At 56.0% G+C, this 23,264-nt stretch overlaps 2 protein-coding genes and 1 long non-coding RNA gene across 5 annotated transcripts; 2 read left to right on the top strand and 1 right to left on the bottom strand.

Annotated features, from left to right (window-relative positions):
* Positions 1 to 1,560: 1,560 nt before the first annotated feature.
* Positions 1,561 to 9,533, top strand: SYDE1 (synapse defective Rho GTPase homolog 1). The gene is made up of 8 exons (XM_003915068.4): positions 1,561 to 1,712; positions 3,244 to 3,585; positions 4,137 to 4,781; positions 4,949 to 5,163; positions 5,726 to 5,852; positions 6,046 to 6,206; positions 6,762 to 6,987; positions 8,128 to 9,533. Exons 1-8 carry the CDS (start codon positions 1,625 to 1,627, stop codon positions 8,523 to 8,525), a joined length of 2,202 nt encoding a protein of 733 aa, XP_003915117.1. The 5' UTR covers positions 1,561 to 1,624; the 3' UTR covers positions 8,526 to 9,533.
* ILVBL (ilvB acetolactate synthase like) lies at positions 9,531 to 21,532 on the bottom strand. 3 transcript variants are annotated; one of them, XM_009193738.4, is made up of 16 exons: positions 21,407 to 21,532; positions 20,672 to 20,816; positions 19,169 to 19,370; positions 18,910 to 19,037; positions 18,685 to 18,823; positions 18,486 to 18,597; positions 14,533 to 14,632; positions 13,971 to 14,068; positions 13,719 to 13,855; positions 12,422 to 12,556; positions 10,951 to 11,065; positions 10,695 to 10,864; positions 10,544 to 10,614; positions 10,380 to 10,451; positions 10,096 to 10,201; positions 9,531 to 9,984 (listed from the first exon to the last, which is right to left on the bottom strand). In XM_009193738.4, exons 2-16 carry the CDS (start codon positions 20,804 to 20,806, stop codon positions 9,806 to 9,808), a joined length of 1,899 nt encoding a protein of 632 aa, XP_009192002.2. In that variant the 5' UTR covers positions 20,807 to 20,816; positions 21,407 to 21,532; the 3' UTR covers positions 9,531 to 9,805. The 3 variants fall into 3 exon arrangements, with proteins under 3 accessions (XP_009192002.2, XP_009192001.2, XP_009192000.2); XM_009193737.4 differs by having other exon boundaries at positions 21,128 to 21,525; XM_009193736.4 differs by having other exon boundaries at positions 21,132 to 21,525.
* On the top strand, positions 21,137 to 22,373 carry LOC110741905. The gene is made up of 2 exons (XR_002518914.2): positions 21,137 to 21,214; positions 22,053 to 22,373. It is a non-coding gene; the product is annotated as an uncharacterized LOC110741905 (long non-coding RNA).
* The last annotated feature ends 891 nt before the right edge of the window (positions 22,374 to 23,264 follow it).

Raw genomic sequence — 23,264 nt, 5'->3', positions numbered from 1 at the left:
TTGAGACCAGTCTGGGTAACATAATGAGACTCCATCTCCTCAAAAAGTAGGGAAATTGGCCAGGTATAGTGACACGTGCCTGTAGTCTCACTTGCTGGGGAGGCTAAGGCAGGAGCATCACTTGAGCCCAAGAGGTTGAGACTGCAGTGAGCTGTGGTGGTACCAGCTAGACCAGCTTGGTCTAGTTTTATATATTTTAGGGAGACATGAGACAGCAATCAATATATGTAAGATGTACGTGGGTTTGGTCTGGGAAGGCAGGACAACTCAAACGTAGGGAGAGGGCTTCCAGGTTAAAGGTAGATAAGAGAGAAACAATTGCATTCTTTTGAGTTTCTGACTAGCCTTTCTGAATATGCAATTTACAGAGACAGTCACTTATGATAAGACTAAGATATGCCTTAGTCTGGCTTAGTGAAACAAATAGGTAAGGAAGTGATCAGATATGTGTTTGTCTCATGTGAGCAGAGGGAGTTTTGAGTTCTGCCTGTCCTTTGTCCATAAGGAATTTCCTTGTGGGCAAATTGTGAGAGAAGTGTGTAGCTTTTTTCTTCTTCTTCTTTTCTTCTTCTTTTTTTAGACGGCATCTTGCTCTAATGACCAGGCTAGACTGCAGTGGCACAATTTTGATTCACTGCAACCTCCACCTCCCGTGTTCAAGCAATTCTCCTGCCCCAGCCTCCCAAGTAGCTGGGATTACCGGGGCCCACCCACCATGCCTGGCTAATTTTTTTTTCTTTTTTCTTTTTTCTTTTTTTTTTTTTTTTTTGTATTTTTAGTAGAGATGGGGTTTCACCATGTTGGCCAGCCTGGTTTTGCACTCCTGACCTCAAGTGATCCGTCGCCTCAGCCTCCCAAAGTGCTAGGATTACAGGAGTGAGCCACCATGCCCAGATAGCTTTTTCAACTTTGTAGCTGTCTTAGGAATAGAATGGGAGGCAGGTTTGCCCTACACAGTTACCAGTTTGACATTTTCCCTTTGGCTTAGTGCTTTGGGGGCCTCAAGATTTATTTTCCTTTCACAATCACGACATGGTTGTTTTACATCATCACGTTTGGGGATGGTTTGTCAAACAGCAGTAGTAATTGGAATTTGGAGGTGAGAGAATTGAGTGGGGAAAGAGTGGCATGAGGAGACCAAGGAAGAGGCTTAAGGTGGGTTGGGTAGTGGGGACGGTCATTGAAACGAATGACACTACGGCTTGCACCAGGTTGAAGCAGTACCTGGGAAGGAGAGCGGGGATAAGCGCAAGCTGCGATTTGGAGACAGACCCAAGAGAACTTCCTGGATGCCATCACCCAGAGTCCTATCCAGGGAGGGTGGGTGAGGAGGAAGACCAGGGATCGTCACGTCCCATCGAAGCTGGAGCGGATCCGGGCACCCGGAGCCCCCATTCCATCCCCTCCCGGCCTCAGGCAACTACATCTCCCAGCATCGCCCGCTCAGGCCGCGGGAAAGGGAAAGAAAAAAAAAAAAAGTTTGGGCCAAACATTCCCGGAATGCGCTTCCTGCTGGCTCGGGGTGGGGGGCGGGCGGGGAGGCCCGGGCGGGGCGGGGAGGGCGCGGGGCGGCGCGGCCGGAGCCCGGGGCGCACACTCGGCTCGGCCCGGCCCGGGCCGCAGCATGGCCGAGCCGCTACTCAGGAAAACCTTCTCCCGCCTGCGGGGCCGGGAGAAACTTCCCCGGAAAAAGTCGGACGCCAAGGAGCGCGGTGAGCAGAGATCCGTGAGGGAAAAGAGGGCGCCAAGCCCCGCCCGGCCTAGGAGCGGGGTCCCAGAGCCCCGAAGACAGACGGTGGGGGGGATCAGGGGGAGCCCCCCGCACCCCGCTGCAGACTGCGGTGCCTCCAGCCAGGGGAGGGTAGGGGTCCTGGAAGGAAGGGACTGGGAGGGAGGGGGGCACGGACCGTTATGTGCAGCTGGCCGAGGATGCCAGCGCTGCGGGCTCCTTGGGAGGCCCAGGAGGGGGCCTCGCCCACGACAGGAAATGGGGCTGCGACTGAGGGCCTGGAGGGTGGAGGGGAGGAGGGGCTGGGAGGCCGGGACACTGGGGCCCAGTCAGGCTGGGCAAGGGGCATCGGAAGCCCTGGAGGCGCAGGATGGGAGATGAGGAGTGCACTCCTGCAAAGGAGAGAGGGGCGGCCCGTCAATCAGAGTAGCTGCCGCCCTCTACCTCCCACCTACTAACCGGTGACTGCAACTGCGCCTGCCTTAGCCCCAGGAAACTGTGCCCTTTATACAGATGGGGAAACTGAGGCACGGAGCAATGGGGTAATGTGCCCAGGGCCGGTGACTTAAACAGCACTTTGGGCTTTGCTACCAATAGAGACCCTAGAGGGTAGACATCGGAGGTGACCAGAGGAGGAGTTCAGCAGGGTAGCAAGTAAAGACCTTAGAGAAACAGCTGCGTGGGATAGGGGGACCCAGAAAGGAAGGAGTTAAAGGAGGAAGGCCAGACCATTCCATGGACGTGCCCCTTCCCCCCAGGCTTTCCCAAAGATTCCCAAGGTTCCCAGGGCAGGGAGAAGGGACAGGGATGCCCAAACACAAACACACACAGGAAACAGCCCAGGACATGAGAGAGGAGAGGAGGGAGGGAAGGGGAAGTCCCAAGGCATTAAGCCTGGGGGGCCTGGCCTGGGCTGAAGGACAAGGGCCCATCCCAGGATGGCGACAGAGTTTGGAAGACAGGAGGGAGGGTAAAAAGGGCAGGGGACTGGGAGTGACTGTGCTGCAGGGAATAGAGAACCCAGCTCCTCACTCCTGAGCACGTAGTGCCTGCTGTGGGCTGTGTACTTTTCCAGAAGGCTCCTGGAAGCCTCCCTGGACATGGAAATCACATCCCCCCATTTCACAGGAGGATACTGAGCCTCAGAGAGGGAAGCGACTTGCCCAAGGCCACACAAGTGCAAAGCTCCATGCCACAGTTATTGAGAGGGGAGAGGAAGTGGAGACTGGAACGCAGTACCTACGGGCCCCAGGAAGCCTGACTTAGAACCCTGAGGCTGCAGGGACGGAGTCCCCTTTTGGGATGTCAGGGATTGAGTAGGGGGCGCTCTAAGCTGATAACCGAGATCACTAGCCTGTGGCTGCCTATTCCAACCAAAAGAGCAGGATCCAAGGAACAGTGACTTATCAGGGGCGGGCCAGGGCTGTACACAGCATCCCACCCACTGATCAATTGCACAGGGCTGCTCTGCAGGAAGTGAGGGGCTGGGTCTCACTCCCCTTGCTCTCCACCAGGCCGCCCAGCCCAGCGCCCAGAGCCCAGCCCTCCAGAGCCAGAGCCCCAGGCTCCCGAAGGGTCCCAGGCCGGAGCAGAGGGGCCCCCCAGCCCTGAGGCATCAAGGAGCCCTGCACGGGGGGCCTACCTGCAAAGCCTGGAGCCCAGCAGCCGCCGATGGGTGCTGGGTGGGGCCAAGCCAGCTGAGGACACCTCTTTAGGGCCTGGAGTACCTGGCAGTGGAGAGCCCGCGGGCGAGATCTGGTACAACCCCATCCCTGAGGAAGACCCCAGACCTCCAGCACCTGAGCCCCCAGGGCCACAGCCAGGCTCAGCTGAGCCAGAGGGCCTGGCCTCCCAAGGTAAGAACAAGCTTCACATCTCCTTCCCCCAGGTGAGCACCAGCCTCACATCCCTTCCCTTCAGGGGAGCACCAGCCTCACACCCCCTCCCCCTCAGGGGAGCACAAGCATCACATTCCTTCCCTTCAGGGGAGCACCAGCCTCACACTCCTTCCCTTCAAGGGGGCACCAGCCTCATACTCCCTCCCCCCAGGGTAGCACCATCATCACAATCCTTCCCTTCAGGGGAGCACCAGCCTCATCCCCACTCCCCATCAGGGGAGCATCAGCCTCACACCCTCCTCCCCCCCAGGGGAGCACCAGCCTCACACCCTCTCCCCACAGGGAAGCACCAGCCTCACATCCTTGCCCTGCAGGGGAGCACCAGCCTCATACCCCCTCCCCACAGGGGAACACCACCCTCAGGCCCCCTCCCCACAGGGGAGCACCAGCTTCACACCCCTTCCCTTCAGGGAAACACCAGCCTCACAGCCCCTCCCCAGGGAAGCACCAGCCTCACCCTCCTCCCCTAAGCCCAGGTTCCTGGACCCTGAGGTCTGCTCTCCACACAGGTGCAGCCCCTGCCAGCCCCCCAGCCAAAGCCTCCCGCACCAAGTCCCCGGGCCCCGCCAGGCGCCTCTCCATAAAGATGAAGAAGCTGCCGGAACTGCGGCGCCGCCTGAGCCTGCGAGGCCCCCGGGCTGGCAGGGAGCGCGAGAGGGCTGCCCCTGCGGGCTCCGTCATCAGCCGCTACCACCTGGACAGCAGCGTGGGGGGCCCCGGGCGGGCAGCAGGGCCCGGGGGCACCCGGAGCCCGAGGGCCGGTTACCTCAGCGACGGAGACTCACCGGAGCGCCCAGCTGGGCCTCCGTCGCCCACCTCCTTCCGGCCCTACGAGGTGGGTCCCACAGCCCGGGCACCCCCGGCTGCACTCTGGGGCCGCCTCAGCCTGCACCTGTACGGTCTCGGAGGGCTGCGGCCAGCGCCAGGGGCCACCCCCAGAGACCTCTGCTGCCTACTACAAGTGGATGGGGAGGCCCGGGCCCGAACAGGGCCGCTGCGAGGGGGGCCGGACTTCCTGCGGCTGGACCACACTTTCCACCTGGAGTTGGAGGCCGCCAGGCTCCTGCGCGCCCTGGTGCTTGCATGGGACCCTGGCGTGAGAAGGCACCGGCCCTGTGCCCAGGGCACCGTGCTGCTGCCCACGGTCTTCCGAGGTAGGACATGTGGCTGCAAGGGAGGAGGGGCAGGGACCCCCAAACCCCACCGCCACCCCCGCAGAGTGCCTAGGGGGCTGGGCTCCGGGCAGAAGGTGTGACCTGGAGTAGGGAGGCCGGGGTACATGAAGCTTCAGAGTACCCGGCTCAGGCCCTTGTATCCTCAGGGTGCCAGGCCCAACAGCTGGCCGTGCGCCTGGAGCCCCAGGGGCTGCTCTATGCCAAGCTGACCCTGTCGGAGCAGCAGGAAGCCCCTGCCACAGCTGAGCCCCGCGTCTTCGGGCTGCCCCTGCCACTGCTGGTGGAGCGGGAGCGGCCCCCCGGCCAGGTGCCCCTCATCATCCAGAAGTGCGTTGGGCAGATCGAGCGCCGAGGGCTGCGGGTAAGCACCCACCCCACTCCACCCCTCTGGCCCCCAGACCTCAGACCCACTCTTCAGGACACCCTATGTACAGATGCCAGACCCCTACCCCACGCCTGAGCCACTCCTAGCTCCAATCCCAGCCTAGACAAGGGCAGAAGGCCCCCCCTTGACTGTAGCACCCTGGGCAGAACCCATGGGTCATCCATCGATTTAATAACAGGATCCAAGCCCTCCTGGGGCTCAGAGTCTGATGGGGGAAAAGATACGACTCTAGTCTTTCACAAATGTAAAACTAACTGGGACTAGAGTGGGGCGGGGGTGTACCTAGGGTCTGGGAGAGCTTAAAACAAAACCTGGGGTAGTCATGGAAAGCTTCCTGGAAGAAGCATCAGAGTTTCCTAAGTCAGAGGAGGTGGGAGCCAAGCAGAGGGTTTACAAGGCCAGGTTGTCAAGGTAGTTCCAACCTCCCAGCCCCCAGTGTCCATTGCTGCCGTGGCCCAGAATTCCAGTGCTCACCCCACTGGGCCAATTAGTCTGTGGCCCCAGCAGGAAGATATTCACTCTCTCTTCCCGCCTCCAGGTAGTGGGACTGTACCGTCTATGTGGTTCAGCAGCAGTGAAGAAAGAGCTTCGGGATGCCTTTGAGCGGGACAGTGCAGCGGTCTGCCTATCTGAGGACCTGTACCCCGATATCAATGTCATCACTGGTCAGCATGGCCCCCTCTCCTCTGCCTGCTCACCCCCATTCAAGGCCTCACTTCAAGGCCTTGGGGCTCCTCTGGGACCTCACTTCTCCTATCTGACCTTGCTTTCACCCACCTCCTCTTCCCCCTTGTCTGTGCCCCTCCTTGGCCTTAAAAGCCAGTGGTGCCCTGACCAGAGGGGGCCCTGTGTTCACAGGCATCCTCAAGGATTATCTTCGAGAGTTGCCCACTCCGCTCATCACCCAGCCCCTGTATCAGGTGGTACTGGAGGCCATGGCTCGGGACCCCCCAAACAGAGCTTCCCCCACCACTGAGGGCACCCGAGGGCTTCTCAGCTGCCTGCCGGATGTGGAAAGAGTGAGTTGGGCCTGGTGGGAGTGATGGGACTTGAGAGTGGGCTAATTCCAATAGAATGTTCCACCCATGGCTGGGCCTGCGATGGGCATGAGCTGGCAGCAGCATCATATCCCCAAGAAATAGGTGCTATTAGCATCCCACTTCAAAGATTTGGAAACTGAGGCCCAAAGCAGTTGAGTGAGTTACCCAAGGTCACACAGCCAGGATGTGTCAAAAATGCATGCTGAATGCTGGTCTTTCAACCTACAAGGGAGGTTCCTGGCTGAGGGAACCTAGACAAGTTCCATCCCTCTCTGTGCTTCAATACCTTCATCTGTAAAATGGGATTCATGGCAGCTTTGCCTTTCCAATGCTTAGTTGCCTTTGGCTTCAGTCTTCCCTCCAACAAAATAGGCTCATAATACTAATACCTAATGATTAATAGTCTTAACCCGACCACTTCCCAGCTATGAGACTGTGAACCTGCTTCCTTACTCTAGCCACCTTAGTCTCTTGCAGGTAGGTGCCCCAGGGGCCTGACTTTGTCTGACTTACATCCTCTCAACCCTCTCCCAGGCCACCCTGACGCTTCTCCTGGACCACCTGCGCCTTGTCTCCTCCTTCCATGCCTACAATCGCATGACCCCACAGAACTTGGCCGTGTGCTTCGGGCCTGTGCTGCTGCCGGCACGCCAGGCACCCACAAGGCCTCGTGCCCGCAGCTCCGGCCCAGGCCTCGCCAGTGCAGTGGACTTCAAGCGCCACATCGAGGTGCTGCACTACCTGCTGCAGTCTTGGCCAGGTGAGCTCATGCCCAGGACCTGCACCACCAGTCTGAGCCAGGCTGCTGCAGTGATGCCACCTTAGGGGACCAATCAGTGTCTTGGGCTTGAAGCAGGCTACGTCCCCTCATGGAGTAAACTGGTACCTGGTTGCCTCAGCAACCAGTTCAGATCCAACCAATCTATCTGTTTTGTCTTTATTATTATTATTATTATTATTATTTTGTAAAGACAGGGTTTCTCTATACTGCCCAAGCTGGTCTCAAACTCATGATCTCAAGCCATCCTCCTGCCTCAGCCTCCCAAAGTACTGGGATTATAAACTGAATCACTTTGCCCCACAGAGCAGATTCATCTTTACTTTTTTTTTTTTTTTTTTTTTTTGAGATCTCTCTCTGTCACCCAGGCTGCAGTGCAGTGGTGTGATCTCGGCTCACTGCAAGCTCTGCCTCCAGGGCTCATGCCATTCATTCTCCTGCCTCAGCCCCGCGAGTAACTGGGACTACGGGTACCCGCCACCACGCCCAGCTAATTTTTTGTATTTTTTTTTTAGTAGAGACAGGGTTTCACCTTGTTAGCCAGGATGGTCTTGATCTCCTGACCTCGTGATCCACCCACCTCGGCCTCCAAGAGCGCTGGGATTACAGGCGTGAGCCACCGCGCCTGGCCAGTCCTGGCTAATTTTTATATTTTAAGTAGAGAGGGGGTTTCACTGTGTTAGCCAGGCTGGTCTTGAACTCCTGACCTCAAGTGATCCACCCACTTCAGTCCTCCCAAAGTGCTGGAATTACAGGCACGCACTACCAGTCCTAGCTAATTTTTGTATTTTTAGTAGAGACGGGGTTTCACGGTGTTGGCCAGGCTGGTCTTGAACTCCTGACCTCAAGTGATCCGCCTGCCTCAGGCCTCCCAAAGTGCTGGGATTACAGGCATGATCCAGGGCACCTGCTGCTATCCATCTTTGATGCAGTCAGAGGCCCTGCCTCTTGACATGCCAATCAGAGGTCTAGTCGCCTAAGCAACCAGTTCTAGCTCCGCCGGTGAAACCCTGAAACGGTCGAAGGCCTCTTCCCACAGGCCAATCAGGAGCCTAGTTCCCTAAGCAGCCAATCAGAGGTCGGCTGTCTCCTCTGTGTATGACCCGCCCTGTCTCCCTTCAGATCCCCGCCTGCCCGGAGAAGCTCCAGATGTCGCGCCGTACTTACGACCCAAACGACAACCACCTCTGCACTTACCGCTGGCAGACCCCGAAGTGGTGACTCGGCCCCGCGGTCGAGGAGGCCCTGAGAGCCCCCCGAGCAACCGCTACGCCGGCGACTGGAGCGTTTGCGGGCGGGACTTCCTGTCTTGTGGGCGGGACTTCCTGTCCGGGCCAGACTACGACCACGTGACGGGCAGTGACAGCGAGGACGAGGACGTCGGTGAGCCGAGGGTCACCGCTGACTTCGAAGATGACTTCGATGCACCTTTCAACCCGCACCTGAATCTCAAAGACTTCGACGCCCTCATCCTGGATCTGGAGAGAGAGCTCTCCAAGCAAATCAACGTGTGCCTCTGAGCCAGAGGACAGGGCGGGACCCCGGTTACAAAACTGGGTGCCCGGTGGCGAAGGCGGTGCCCCGGTGACCAAGGAGAGTCAGACCTGTTGCTCAGGCCGAGCTCCTGGTTGTTAGGGAGTTACCATGGGACCAGTCGCGTGTATGGCTGAGACTCATTCCCCGTTTCCAGGGCCCAGTATTTGGACACTAGTTGCGAAGTCTGGGTACTGGGGATTTTAGGGACCAGAGGTTGTGACCATCTTTCCTGAGCACCAAGGGTTTCCCCTTTTGTTGCCAAAAAGGCAGTTCTCGCGCTTGCTAGGCTGGCCTCTCTTGCCTCCCCTTGGCCGGGTCAACACCAGTTACGGTGTGCATCACCCTGGAGTGGTGAGTCACCTCTAGTCGGCCCTCTTGCTGCTGCCAACCAAATCAGTATTAGCTTTGAGCACTGCACTCTTGTTTCTCCCTCCCTTGGACGACACAAGGACTAGCATGAGGCACTGTTTGTGGGAGGCAGCCCCTATCCTGGGTTCCAGCATGGACACAGGGGCAGCCTGGGGCTTATGGAAAAACAGCTGGTTTCCCCCACCCTTTTCCCGGGAAGACCCCACGATTGGCCTCTAGTCAGCAAATGGAGATAACAGAGTCTGGCCTTTCCAATCCCCATCCCCTCATCCCCACCCCTGAAAAAAAATTGAGCACTTAAACCCCTCTCTTTTAGAGGGGCCCCCCAAAGCGTGACGCTGGGGGCAGTCTGGTACGGAACATATTTATTGCCTCCATGCATGTGTGTGTGTGTGTCTGTGAGGACTGGTGTGCGTGGACACGTCTGGAGCAGGCGTGTGGGGCTCTTTCAGGGCCCACAGAGGAGGATGCAGTTGGCAGTGCCCAGCTACCCTGAAATCCCCCGTAATGGTGCCTCAGTGGGCCCCAGAGTTCCAGTGGGAGAGTACGGTTCCCTCCTGTCTCCCTCTTCTTTTCCGCACCTTCATCTTTGTGGATAATAAATCAATATGCACAGGTTCTGAGACTGAGTATGTGGGCCCACGTGGGCCAGAAGTGGTTTATTCAGTCTCCGTAAGAGAGGGGACAAAGGGCACAGTTGGGTCCGTGGAGAGGAGGGTCGAAGAGCTCACAAGGGAGCCTCTCTGAGCTTTGACCCCTCCATCCCCTCCTCAGGGAGGTTGTGGAGTCATCAGGCCTCATGGGATAGGCCCAGGGCAAGCAATGATGAGACTCCAAACCAGCTGGACACAGTCCAGCCGCAGGAAGGCAGCCAAGCATCCTGACCCACAAGGCCCTATACAGCAATGGAGCCATCGCGGAAGTCCGTCCTCCCAATGAGGATGTTCACCACTACCGGGTGGCCGTCTCGGCACTGCTGCTGGGCGTCGTGCAGCACCTTGACCACCTGATCCTCGTTCTCCCGTGAGAGCAGCAAGCCCCGGGCCCCCAGACCCATGGCTGCCTTGTGATATTCTGAAAGAGGAGATTAAGTCAGATGGTGGCAAGGATTCAGCCCACCGCACGTGCAGCCAGCCAGGACTGAAACAGCCTCCTGTCCTCCCAACCTTGCTGAGGCCCCCTCACCAGTGTAGGCCAGGCCACAGGCCACGTTGCTGCCCAGAGACGGCACCTGCTCCCGAGAAATCTGCGTCCAGCCAGCATCATTCCCTACCAAGGCCATTACTGGGATCTACAGAAAGAAGATGAAGGCAGGCTGCAGCCTTCAGCCCCATGACTTGGCCAGCCAGAGGACAGAGACAGGGACAGGGCCTCTGCCAGACAGGAGGCTCCCTCCCCACCTCAGCCCACCCCTGGTGACATCTCCCAGAACCCCAGGCCCTAAGCTTCCCTCAGGCCAGCCCAGTCACCTTGTGTCTGACGAACGTATCAAATTCGATGAGGCTATAGCCAAAAGCTCCATCCCCAAACAGGCACCAGACCTGGTGGGGAGGGGACCCAGGATGGTTAGGGTGGATCAGGACCCAGAGAGCAGCAAGTCTCCCAACTCCAGTGCTCAACTCCAGTGCCTCACCTCGGCATCCGGCCGGCACAGCTTGGCCCCAAGTGCAAATCCTGCACCAACTCCCAGAGTCCCAAAGGCCCCTAAGAGGACCAAGAGCAGGTGGGTGTGAAGGCGTCCAGATGAATGGTGCCCACTGCCCCTGGCGGGAGCCCTTCCTTACCAGGATCCAGCCAGCGCAGGGGGCCACGGGGCTGTACCAGATGGGCAGCAGTGCCCACAAAGTCCCCGCCATCCACCACCAGAATTGAGTTGTCAGGTAGCGTTTCCTCCACCAGCTGCAGCACCCGCACTGGGTTCAGGTGCTGGGCCACAGGCATCGCTGCCTTCTCCCTGCAACAGGACAGCGAAGGTCACCAGCGCTGGCAGCAGTGTCTGCCGGGAACCCCCTGCCCACATCCACTCCACCCAGGCCCCACCGAAAGGTCTGCTCCTTCTGCCGGTCAGCTTCCCGCAGCTCCTCCACCCAGTCTGGGGCCCATGTCTGGCCCTGAAGGCCCTCCACCAGCTTCAGCACGAAGGAACCCACATCTCCTGGGGAAGGAAGAGGACACAGCTGTGCGGAGCTGGCTTCCTCCTGTTCTTCCAGCACCAGAGGCCTCAAAACAGCAGGAAGCCAGCAGCAGCATCCGAGCAGGCACACGGGAAGCAGGCCAGGGGTGCTCCTAGGAAAAAAACAGGTGAAACACCCCAGAACCAGGGGAGGGCAGCCCAGGTGAAAAAGGAGGTCAAGACCCAAGAAACAAGAGTTAAGGAGCACAAGGCAGGTGACAAACCCAAGCTGGCCTCGTCCCCTCCCTCTACCTCCTTCTGCCTGGGAAACAATGGAAAGAGCTACATCCACCAAGCACATCTTTCAAATCCAGGCACGTGGAAGCGCACGGCAAACGTTACTGAAGTGAACTAACAAACAGCCTGTGATGTATTTTTCACCACCCCATTTTTCAAATGATCAAATGGAGGCTCCGAGAAGGTGAGGCTCTCCCGCTGTTCATCTCCAGTTCAGGCCTCCTCGTTTCTGTCCTGGCCATTTTTAGCAGCCCCCCTGGCCTCCACCCAGCCCCCTTCCGGCCTGCCATCCACGGCTGCTGAGGGGACCTTCCCAACACAGATTCAACGGTGCCACTTCTCTGCTTAACACAAGAGCGTCCTGTCGCCTAGGCTGCAGAGGAGTCAACATCCTCAGAACAATGAACAAGTTCAAGTCCAAGGGGACTCAAATAAGGGGAGGGCATAGATACAGCAGGAAGACAGGGAGGCTAAGGGGCCAAAGAGTGTGCAGTGGGCACACTGAGGGCAGTGGGCAGTGTGGGAGGGAACGTAATCACATGCATGTTTTCAAGCTTCCCTCTGTGTCCACCCCACCATCTGTTCCTACAGAAGCATCGATTAGGCCGGGGGCAGTAGCTCTGGTCTGTAATCTCAGCACTTTGAGAGGCCGAGGCAGGAGGATCACTTGAGGCCAGGAGTTCGACACCAGCCTGGGCAACATAGTGAGATGCTGATTCCACAAAAAAAAAAAAGAAAAATTAAAAATTAGCCTGGCATGGTGGTGCACGCTTGTAGTCCCAGCTACTCAGGAGGCTGAGGTGGGAGGATTGCTTTGAGCCTGTTGAGTTTGAGGCCGTAGTGAGCTGTGATCACACTACTGCATTCTAGCCTGGGTGACAGAGCAAGACCTCCTCTCTAAAAAATAAAAATTAAAAAAAATTTTAAAAAGAAGCATTCATCAGTTTGAGGGCCAACTATTTGTCTCTGGTTGACAGGCTGCACCCTAGGGCAAGGTCTGGGCCTCGATCACGGTACCAGGTTCAAGCCAGCTGCAGCAGAAACCAGGAGGAGAGGGACCAGAAGGAGCGCATATGTGTACGGGGGGATTAGGGGGCTCACCCTGCACAGCCTCCTGGGGCTTCCAGAAGACGTCTGAGTTGAGCAACATATCTTCCCGGTTACGATTGACAATGATGATCTTGCTGCTGTGGCTGAGGACACGGCCATACGATAGGCGAAAGTCGCACACGGTTCCTGGGGTGGAGGACAGGAATACAGTGGGTAGAGGCCCCATGTCCTCTACCTTACTTGATCCATTGTGGTGGACTGGATGCAAAAGACTCCCTGTTCCTCACCGAGTCTCCTTGCACCTGTGCCACCTGCAGTGACCTTGCAGCTCCCCACACCCCCTGAATCTGGGCTGGCCTCATGACATGCTTTGGCCAACAGGATAGGGCAGAGGCGGGTTGTCTTTTCCCAGAATGGCCACAATATCTCCCACCCTACATCCACTTGTACAAGGTCACCTTGACATGCCTCTCATGGAGAGAGGTGCAGCCTGGGTCCCCTTTCCTTGAATCAGGTGGCAGAAGTGACATAGCATGACACCCGAGGCTGGGTCAGAAGAGATGCAGTTTCTTGTTCACTCTTAGAGGCCTGGGTGGGGCCAAGGAGTGTGCTCTGTCTGCGAAGTCTGATTACCCCGAGGCCATCATGCTGGGAGGAAACCCGAACCACAAGGAGAGGCCTGTGTAGTTGCCCTAGTCCACAGCCCCAGCAACAGTTGGCATCAATTGCAAGACCTCTGAGTGAAGACACCTCCAGATGACTCAGGACCCCCTCCCCCATTCCTGCAGACTCTACTTCAAGAAGCCACACAGCCTCCACTCTCTCTCTCGAACAACCACACTCTCCCAGCCCCATAGTTTTCTCATCCTTCACCAAGTCGGCTGGCCCAGGCTAGCCTACTGGAGGATGAGAAACAAGGGGGCCATGGAGACAGGGATGAAGAACCCTATGACCCCAGCTGAAGCCATCCCAGACCAGCTGCAGGGCCAGCCGATCCCCATACAGGTGAGTGAGCCCAGCCTGGATCAGCACAGCTGCCTTCCTGCCTAACCCAAGAGCAGACTCACAAATGAGCCCAGTCAAAACCACAGCTACCACCTACCTTATAGGTGGGTCTTGAGAAATCAGAAATGCATTTTTAGCCATTGAGTTTGGGGATGGTTGTTACAGGGCAGTAGCTAACTAATACATCTATTATGTGTCTGGTAGGGTTCAAAGCGCTCTATGTGAAAATGTGTATCAAGTACAGTAGGTGCCCACTAGATGTTCATCCTCCTTCGTGTGAAGTTGGGTAACAGGGTGAGGGGGTTCCTGGGGGAAGGAGGGAAAGGAAGAGGCTCAGGCCCACCTGCTAGGACAATGACATCTGCCTTCTTCAGGGCCGCACTGCGGTTCTCCCGGATGTGGAGGGGGTGGTTGCGGCCTAACAGCCCCCGTGCCATCCCCCCAAGGAAGCAGGGAACACCCAGGGTCTCCACGGCAGCCCTAGGAGTCCAGACAGAGCAGAGGTCAGTGTGGCCGGGGCCTCCCGCCTCCCCAAGAGCACCCAAGGACCGGGAACTGGGAACGTGAAAACAAGGGCAGGGCTGGGGCTTCTCACCGAAGCTTGTCGGCAGACTTTGGGGTGAGCAGGGCCTGACTCCCTAGCACCATTAGGGGCCTCTTGGCCCGGCTCAGGATCTCCACACAGCGCTGAACCTGGGGCGAGAGGTGGGGCTCAAAGAATTGTCTTTTTATGTTTTTTTTTTTTTTTTTTTTTTTGAGACACAGTTTCACTCTGTTGCCCAGGATGGAGTGCAGTGGCGTGATCTCAGCTCATTGCAGCCTCCACCTCCCAGGTTCAAATGATTCTCCCGCCTCAGCCTCCAGAGTAGCTGGGATTACAGGCGCATGCCACCATGCCTGACTAACTTTTTTATTTTCAGTAGAGACAGGGTTTCACCATGTTGGCCAGGCTAGTTTGAACTCCTGGCCTCAAGTGATTTGCCCACCTTGGCCTCCCTAAGTGCTGGGATTACCACCGTGAGCCACCGCGTCCAACCAAAGGGCCACCCTTGAGTCGCCATGAGCACCCAAGATCAAGGCCCCAATACTGACTCAGGGAGAGGGTCAGGGGGCCCTGCTGGGTAGGGTCCTCAGACAAAAAAAGAGAGGTAATTCACCTGCTGCGGGGAAGCCTGGGGGATGTCCAGGGGCAGCGGTCCCTCGGGCTGAGGCTCCCATGCCCCAGCAAAGAGGTTGGCCAGGTAATTCTCTAAATACCTGCAAGAGGGAGGGGAAAGAACCAAGTTTCCAGAATGAACTACAAGGATTCCAGGATCTGAGGGAGGAGAGGGGCCAGGAGAAAAGCCAGGAGCAAAGTGACGTGGGGACAGGGATGGGGAGTAAGAAACCTCAGGGGCAGACGAACCCTGGTGGCCAGGTCTCCAGCAGCCTGTTTCTCCTCAGTAGCCTCTGGGGTCCACCCTAACTCCACGTAGACCCTCAGAAGCAAGGAAAGCAGGCTCAGCATGCCAGGATTAAGCCTGTGGGTCCAACAGATGTGCGCTCAAGTCCCGGTTCTGTCACTTCCTAGCTGTGCAACTTAGGGCAAGTGACTTCACCCTTCTGAGCTTCTTGCCTCTGTCAATGTAAATATGAACCTCCCTCTCCAGGTTCAAGGATCTGTCCATTTGGGTCATGAGGCGCTTTGCGTAACACTCGATCCATGGGAGTTCTGAACACTATCCTCTCCTGCTTTAAACAGGACCTTCTGGTCTCCTTGCTCATTGGGCCCCAGGGCCCCAACTTTCCTGAAGGACCTGTGCAGGGCCCTGGAGACACAAAGATAGATCCTGCCCAGCCCTGCCCTCAGGGGACGCTCTATCCAGCCAAAGAGAGACGCATGGGCATTGGCAGGAAACAGTCGGAGCTCAGAGCCAGAAGCCTCTGCTTTCACGGTCAAGGACGGGCTGAGACAGCACAGAAGCAGCCAAGGATGGAACCGTGGGAAACCCCGCAAGTAAAGAAAAGGCAAGGGAGGCTCAGGCGGGAGGACTGCTCGAGGCCAGGAGTTCAAGGCTGTGGTGAGCTACGATCATACCACTGCACTCCAGCCTGGGTGATAGAGCGAGACCCTGTCTCAAAACAAAACAAAACAAAAAAAAGGCAAGGTAAGAGATAGCCTTGTGAGAGGCAGCCCGAGAGAGGGGCAAGGAGGAGGAGAAGGGGAGGGACTGACTGGGAATTGAAACCTCATCTCTACTAAAAATACAAAAATTAGCTGGGCATGGTGGACTGCACCTGCAATCCCAGCTACTGGGGGGCTGAGGCAGGAAAATCTCTTGAACCCGGCAGGTGGAGGTTGCAGTGAGCTGAGATCGCACTACTGCGCTCCAACCTGGGGGACAAAGTGAGACTCCGTCTCAAAAAAATAAAGAATGAGGCCATAGAACAAAATCACTACTGCCTGAGCTGACCCTCAGGGGCTTCACACACATCCGGAGTACCTGACTACCTTGTCCACTGGTGATGCCCCGTGCCTGTCCTGGAACCTGGCACATGGCTGCTGCTCGCTAAATGTATAGAAAGGAAGGGCCGAGGACAGGCAAAGGGAAGGGACTGAGGGGAAGGGAGAGAAATAGGAAGAGGAAGAGGAGAAAGGAAAGGAGGAAAAAGAGAACAGGCCAGGCCCGGTGGCTTATGTCCGTAATCCCAACACTTTGGGAGGCCGAGGAGTATGGGGAAAAGAAAGAGAGATCAGACTGTTCCTGTGTCTATATGGAAAGAAGTAGACACAAGAGACTCCGTTTTGTTCTGTATTCGAGATGCTGTTAATCTGTAACCCGGCCGGGCGCGGTGGCTCAAGCCTGTAATCCCAGCACTTTGGGAGGCCGAGATGGGCGGATCACGAGGTCAGGAGATCGAGACCATCCTGGCTAACATGGTGAAACCCCGTCTCTACTAAAAAATACAAAAAACTAGCCGGGCGCGGTGGCGGGCGCCTGTAGTCCCAGCTACTCGGGAGGCTGAGGCAGGAGAATGGCATGAACCCGGGAGGCGGAGCTTGCAGTGAGCAGAGATCCGGCCACTGCACTCCAGCCTGGGCGGCAGAGCAAGACTCCGTCTCAAAAAAAAAAAAAAAAAAAAAAAAAAAAAAAATCTGTAACCCTACCCCCAACCCTGTCCTTGCAAGAGACACGTGCTCTGGTGATTCAAAGTTTAACGGATTTTGGGCTGTGCAGGGTGTGCTTTGTTAAACTAGTGCCTGAAGGCAGCTTGCTGGTTAAAAGTCATCACCATTCTGTTAATCTCAAGTACCCAGGGACCCATACACTGCGGAAGGTCGTCGCAGGGACCTCTGCCTAGGAAAGCTAGGTATTGTCCAAGGTTTCTCCCCATGTGACAGTCTGAAATATGGCCTCGTGGGAAGGGAAAGACCTAATCGTCCCCCAGCCTGACACCCGTGAAGGGTCTGTGCTGAGGAGGACTAGTATAAGAGGAAAAAAGGCCTCTTGGCAGTTGAGATAGAGAAAAGCATCTGTCTCCTGCCCATCCCTGGGCAATGGAACATCTCAGTGTAAAACCCGATTGTATGTTCTATTTACTGAGAAAGGAGAAAACCGCCTTAGGGCTGAAGGTGTGACATGCTAGCGGCAATGCTGCTCTCTATGCGCTAAAAAGGTTTATGGAGATATTTGCATATGCATATCAAGGCACAGCACTTTTCCTTAAACTTACTCATGTCACAGAGATGTTTATTCACATGTCTTTCTGCTGATCTTCTCCCTACTATGATCCTATTATCCTGCCACTTCCCCTTTTCCAAGATGGTAAAGATAACGATCAATAAATACTGAGGGAACTCAGAGACCGGTGCGGGTGTAGGTCCTCTGTATGCTGAGCGCCAGTCCCCTGGGCCCACTTTTTCTTTCTCTATACTTTGTCTCTGTGTCTCATTTCTTTTCTCAAGTCTCTCGTTCCATCTAATGAGAAACGCCCACAGGTCTGGAGGGGCAGGCCACCCCTTCAGAGGAGGGTGGATCATTTGAGGTTAAGAGTTCAAGACTAGCCTGGCCAACATGATGAAACCTCGTCTCTACAAAAAATACAAGTATTAGCCAGGCGTGGTGGCGGGCGCCCGTAGTCCCAGTTACTCGGGAGGCTGAGGCAGGAGAATGGCGTGAACCCGGGAGGTGGAGGTTGCAGTGAGCCAAGATCGCGCCACGGCACTCCAGCCTAAGCAACAGAACGAAGACTCTGTCTCAAAGAAAAAAAAAAAAAAAAAAGAAAGGAAAAGATGTGAGGGAAGGAAAGGAGGAGGAAAGGAGAGGGCTCTCGTCTGGGCTCTGCCACTTTTTTTTTTTTTTTTTGAGACAGAGTCTTGCGCTGTCACCCAGGCTCCCAGGCTGGAGTGCCATGGCGTGATCTTGGCTCACTGCAAGCTTCACCTCCCGGGTTCACGCCATTCTCCTGCCTCAGCCTCCCGAGTAACTGGGACTACAGGCGCCCGCCACCATGCCCAGCTTTTTTTTTTTTTTTTTTTTTTTTTACTTTTAGTAGAGACGGGGTTTCACCGTATTAGCCAGGATGGTCTCGATCTCCTGATCTCGTGATCCACCCACCTCGGCCTCCCAAAGTGCTGGGATTACAGGTGTAAGCCACCGCTCCCGGCCTGGGCTCTGCTACTTCTTAGCTGTGTGACTTTGGGCAAGTGACTTCACCTTTCTGAGCTTCCTCCTCTGTAAATGTAAGAATGAACCTCCCTTCTGAGGTTCAAGGATCATCCTTAAGGAGGAGGAAAACGAAGAAGACGAGGGGAAAGGCGGGGAGGAAAGGGAGGAGAAGAGGAAGGAAGAGGGAGGAGGAAGAAGAGATGATGATGGAGGAGGAGGAGGAGGGCTGTCCTCAGCCTCTCCCCTCTGCTGCCTCCATGAGGGCCACCTTGCTTTTCCCACCCACCCAATTCATTCCTGCCCCAGGACCTTTGCACATGCTGTTCCTTCTACCTGGAATGCTCTCCCCACAGCTGTCTCCTCCCACTCCACAAGTGAATCAAAGGAGGATGGACACAGGCTGGAAGCTGCAGGAGAGGACGGGGGATAGAGGAGGGAATGGCAGTGGTGGGGCTATTCACCAGGAGACCACTCGGCCCACGAGGCCCTTGCGTGGCTTGGCTGGCACCATCTCCTTCTGGACCATGAAGTAGGGGTACAGCACGTCAATGGGCAGCTCCACAAACACTGGACCTGCAGGGGCAGGGAGGACGCTGAGTCCACAACATGTCCCCAGCCCCTCGGCCCCAGCACTGCTCAGCATCACCATCCTCCACCTACCTGGGGTGCCCGACTGGGCAGCAGCCATCGCAGCCCTCAGGGTGGGCACGATGTCCCGCACCCTCCGCACAGACGCACAGAACTTACAGAGTGGCCGGAAAAGGGACAGCTGATCAATGGCCTGGAGCGCACCCCGGTTCTGGCAAAGACAGAGGTGTGGTAGGGTTACCACATGAGCCCTTTAAGCCCCACCTAGGCCCCCACCAGCCCCCAAGGACTGGGTACCTGCAGCAGAGTACTGGCAGCCCCACCCAGAAGCAGAACTGGGGACTGAGCCATCTGAGCATTCTTCACCGCCGTCACTGTGTTAGTGAGGCCAGGGCCTGCTGTCACTGCCGCCACACCCACCGTTCCTGGAACACAGAGCCCATCACAGCCATGCCCACTCTCTTGGCCATTCTCCCACTTCTGAAAAACCCCAACCCTCACAGACACTGTATCCCACAGTCCAACCAATCCCCAGCCCTCTCTGCAATGCTCTCACCGGACAGGCGGGCCATAGCATCAGCAGCAAAGACGGCCGTGACCTCATGGCGTGTGTCCACCACACGGATGCCCAGTTTCTCACAGGCCACCAGCAGTGGGGAAATGTGCCCACCGACCAGCGTGAAGATGAACCGCACGCCATGGGCCCTCAGCACAGCGGCCACGTTCTCTCCGCCATGCCGGACGCTTGCCTTGTCCACCTGGGCTCAAGGACAGGTACATGAATAAAGTTAAAGGTCAGGGCAGAGGGCAGCTGGAAAAGGAGGCAATCCCCCTGCCCCAGGTAAGGGGGCAAGAGCAGGGTGAGAGGTCAAGAGAAGCTTGGTCTTGGTTAGGCATATATTATACTACACACCAGGCTCAAAGCAAGGCATAACATCTTATCAGATCCTCTTGTCATTACATCCCTCTTAAGCTGAGGACATCAAGACTTGCCCAAGTAAGAATGAAAATCTAATAGAACCCACGCTCTTAAGTGCCCCACTGTTACACTGCCCATCTCCAGGATGGCAGGGCAATCAGGGAGAGAGGAGACGGTTATATAACCCAGGGAGTTTGCCAGGGAGCCATCTGCTGTGACTCCTGACTGTCCTCCAGTATCCCTGCAGGGCCTGGCAGCTGGGCTCCTGATTCCAGCCTCCCTGATACCCTCCTGATAGACGCTAAACAGGCCCAGGGCTTAGTTGACAGGCTGCCAGCCACCATGTGCCTGGCATAGGAGTGAGCTGCTGGCATAGACTGTGCCGAGGCCTCCCAACTCCAGCTGCCTCACAGTCCTACACATCCAAGGCTTGCTTTAAATCTCTGCAAGTCCTGAAGGTCAGTGGCATGACTCTTGGCTAGCAGAGGAAGGATCAGAGAAGGGTTTGGGGAGGGAGAGGTCAAGCTTGGTCCCTGCTAGGAGAGAAAGGGTTAAGAAGGAAGTCTGAGGAAGGGGTAAATTTCAAACAGGTGCAAGGAGTTCGGGGGAAGCCTGTGGGGTCAGCTCTTTCCAAACATGTCACCTAGGGCAAACCACCACACAATCTCTCTGAGCCTCAGCTTCCTCTTGCAGAAAATGAGGCAGAAAGAACAGCACCTACTTTCAAGGAAAAGGTTAACGGCTAGATAAGAAAGTCTACAGTACTGTCAGCAGAGGGCAACTGTTATGAAACTCACTGCCACCCCCTTGCTGGTGCCTGCCCTCTGCCGCATTTATCCCATCCAGTTTAGGGGTGCTGTCCATCTGTTCTGTGAAAAGAGTCACTGGGGAAGGAGGTAGGTGGGGTGCAAGTGCCCGGGCAGCGGCAGCTTCCATGTTGTCTCTCACTAGTGGCAAAGTCCAGGCCCTCATACGCAGCGTGGCAATGGAGACAGGGCCCTGGACACAGCCTCTTACCAGTCCCTCTGGACTAGTCGGGGCTCGCTTTCCCACCCTGCGCAATGAGTGAGCTGGAAGCAGCACCACGAGGTCCCTCCCTCTTTGACTGCCCCAGCCCACCTCCCATTCTGTGTCCCGCACCTTGTGCAGCAGCTGATAGAAGAGCCCCAGGCGGTGCGCGGCGCCCAGCAAGGCGGCCACCAGCGTCCCGCACGCCAGGAGCAGGAAGGAGGGGAATAAGCTCCCGGCAGGGGCGGCGGCCGCGGGGGTCTCCATGAGGTGGCACCTAAGAGAGAAAGGGCACTTCCCAGATTTGGGCGCGACAGGGAACCTATCCGGAAGAAATCGCGCCCCCTCTCCCAGCCCGGATTCAGGACCACGCCCCTTGCCGCCAGTTTCTGTGCGGCCACGCCCCCAACCCTGCCAGCCCACGCCCTTTGTGCGCCTAGGCTCGGAGTGAAGCCACGCCTCTCTGTGACAAGGTCACGCCCCTCGCGGGGCTAGCCCCAATCCTTTATGTCACCACCACTCCCACCCAAACTAGCCACCACAGGTCAAAGCGGCGACGACAGCACCACAGAGTTACCTTCCACTTACCTACCTGTCAATGGACAGGCAGAAGCCCGTCCTCTCCTTCCACCACGGGACCCCAAAACTCAGCCCCAGGAGTGAGCCCGCCCCACGGTACGTCACCAAGAGGCACGAGGTCACGCCCCCAGGTTAGCTGGCGCGACCCTCCACGCAAGCCACGCCTCTCCCTTAGAGAGCGCACGGGCCCGAGCCTGGACCCAGACCCCGGGCTACGGGGCGAGGTCACATCGCATCAGGATGTGGTTCTCCCACACCAGCTCGACCCCCGAGGCTATGCACTTTCACCTCTAGGCTATGGCGTTGCCTCCTGCAGAATTCGGCCAGCTCCGTGTCACGTGACCCGGGAGCCCGTCCTTGCCCGGGTCGCCCACTTGGCTCAGCGGCGCCCCGTAGTCCGGCCCGATGCGCATGCGCACAGTCGGAGCCACGCTCCGGGGCCACCCGAAAGAGCCTTGCCTCTACTGGCCGCCTGGCGCACAGACCCCGCCTCCCCTCGCCTTTCATTGGCTCGCACTGCAGGCCTCACACCCATTTTATTTTTTTTAACCTGGAGGCCACGCCCCCCGGCGGCTTCAGGAGCCCAGACCTTTGGGGGCCCACCTTCCGCAGCCTTCCATTGGTCAAACAATGTAATCCCGTAGGTTCAGGCAGTCCGAACACAGCTCGCTTTCCACACCAGCGGGGCTGTATGTACCACTGCACTCTAGCCTGGGCGACAGAGCAAACTGTGTCTCACAAAATAATAATACTTAAAATGGTAAATTTTATGTTATGTGTGTTTTCCACACTATAATATGTATAATATTCCACACTATAAATGAATATGCATATATATGTGTATATTTTTTATATAATGTAGTAGCAAGCAAAGGAACTCAAATTGAGTCACATTCTATAAAATGCCTAACCAGACCTCTCCAAAACTGTCAAGGTCATGAAAAACAAAGAAAGACTGAGGCACTGCCACAGACCAGAGGCAGGAAAGGAGATGTGACAAGTAAATTCAATATAGTACCCTGGACTGGATCCAGGAATCAAGAAAAGGACAAATTTACGGATAAAGCTAGTGAAATCCAAATAAAGTCTGGAGTTGAGTTAACAGTAATGAACCAGTGTTAATCTTTTTGTTTCAGTAAATGTATTATGGTTATATGTTAACATTCAGGGAAGCTGGATAAAGAGTAGATAAAAATTATCTTGCTATCTTTACAGCTTTTCTGTAAAGCTAAAAAAAAAAAAAAAAAAAAAAAAAAAGTCTTACTAGCAAGGATACAGTTTTCCAGAGAGAGAGAGAAAGATGTTGTAATAGATGTAAATTCTTTCTTGGGAGACAAAGCTTTAACACGCTCCAAGACTAATTATCTGTCCTATCTCTCCCCAGATAAAGAAAGATTGTCACTAGAGAAATGTCCAAAAACCTTCTCAGCCGAAGGCTGAAACAAATCAACAGTCCCTGAAACAAATATACACAGAGGACAAGTGACTTTTTTAAAAAGGGAAATGAGCCTGGCACGGTGGCCCATGTAATCCCAGCACTTTGGGAGGCCAAGGCAGGAGGATCGCTTGAGGCCAGGAATTTGAGACCAGCCGGGGCCAAAAAGTGAGACCCCGTCTCTCAAAAAAAAAAAAAAAAAAAAAAAAAAAAACCGGCCGGGCGTGGTATTTCACACCTGTAATACCAGCACATTGGGAGGCTGAGGCGGGCGGATCACGAGGTCAGGAGATGGAGACCACGGTGAAACCCCGTCTCTACTAAAAATACAAAAAATTAGCCGGGCACGGTGGTGGGCGCCTGTAGTCCCAGCTACTCGGGAAGCTGAGGCAGGAGAATGGCCTGAACCGGGAGGCAGAGCTTGCAGTGAGCCGAGATCACACCACTGCACTCCAGCCTGGGCGACAGAGTGAGACTCCGTCTCAAAAAAATAAAAATAAATAAGTAAATAAATAAACTTAGCCAAGAGGCGGAGGTTGCAATGAGCTGAGATCACGCCATTGCACTCCAGCCTGGGAAACAGAGCAAGACTCTGTCTAAAAAATTAAAAAAAAAAAAAAAAATTAGCTGAGCATGGTGGCAGGTGCTTGTTATCCTAGCTGCTTGGGAGGCTGAGAAGGGAGGATTGCTTGAACCCAAGAGGTCCTGGCT

The sequence above is a fragment of the Papio anubis genome, chromosome 20 (assembly GCF_008728515.1).
Source record: "Papio anubis isolate 15944 chromosome 20, Panubis1.0, whole genome shotgun sequence".
Classification (NCBI taxonomy): Eukaryota; Metazoa; Chordata; class Mammalia; order Primates; family Cercopithecidae; genus Papio; species Papio anubis.
The sequence above is the reverse complement of the archived record's forward strand: the minus strand, read 5'-3'. Positions and strand labels throughout refer to the sequence as shown.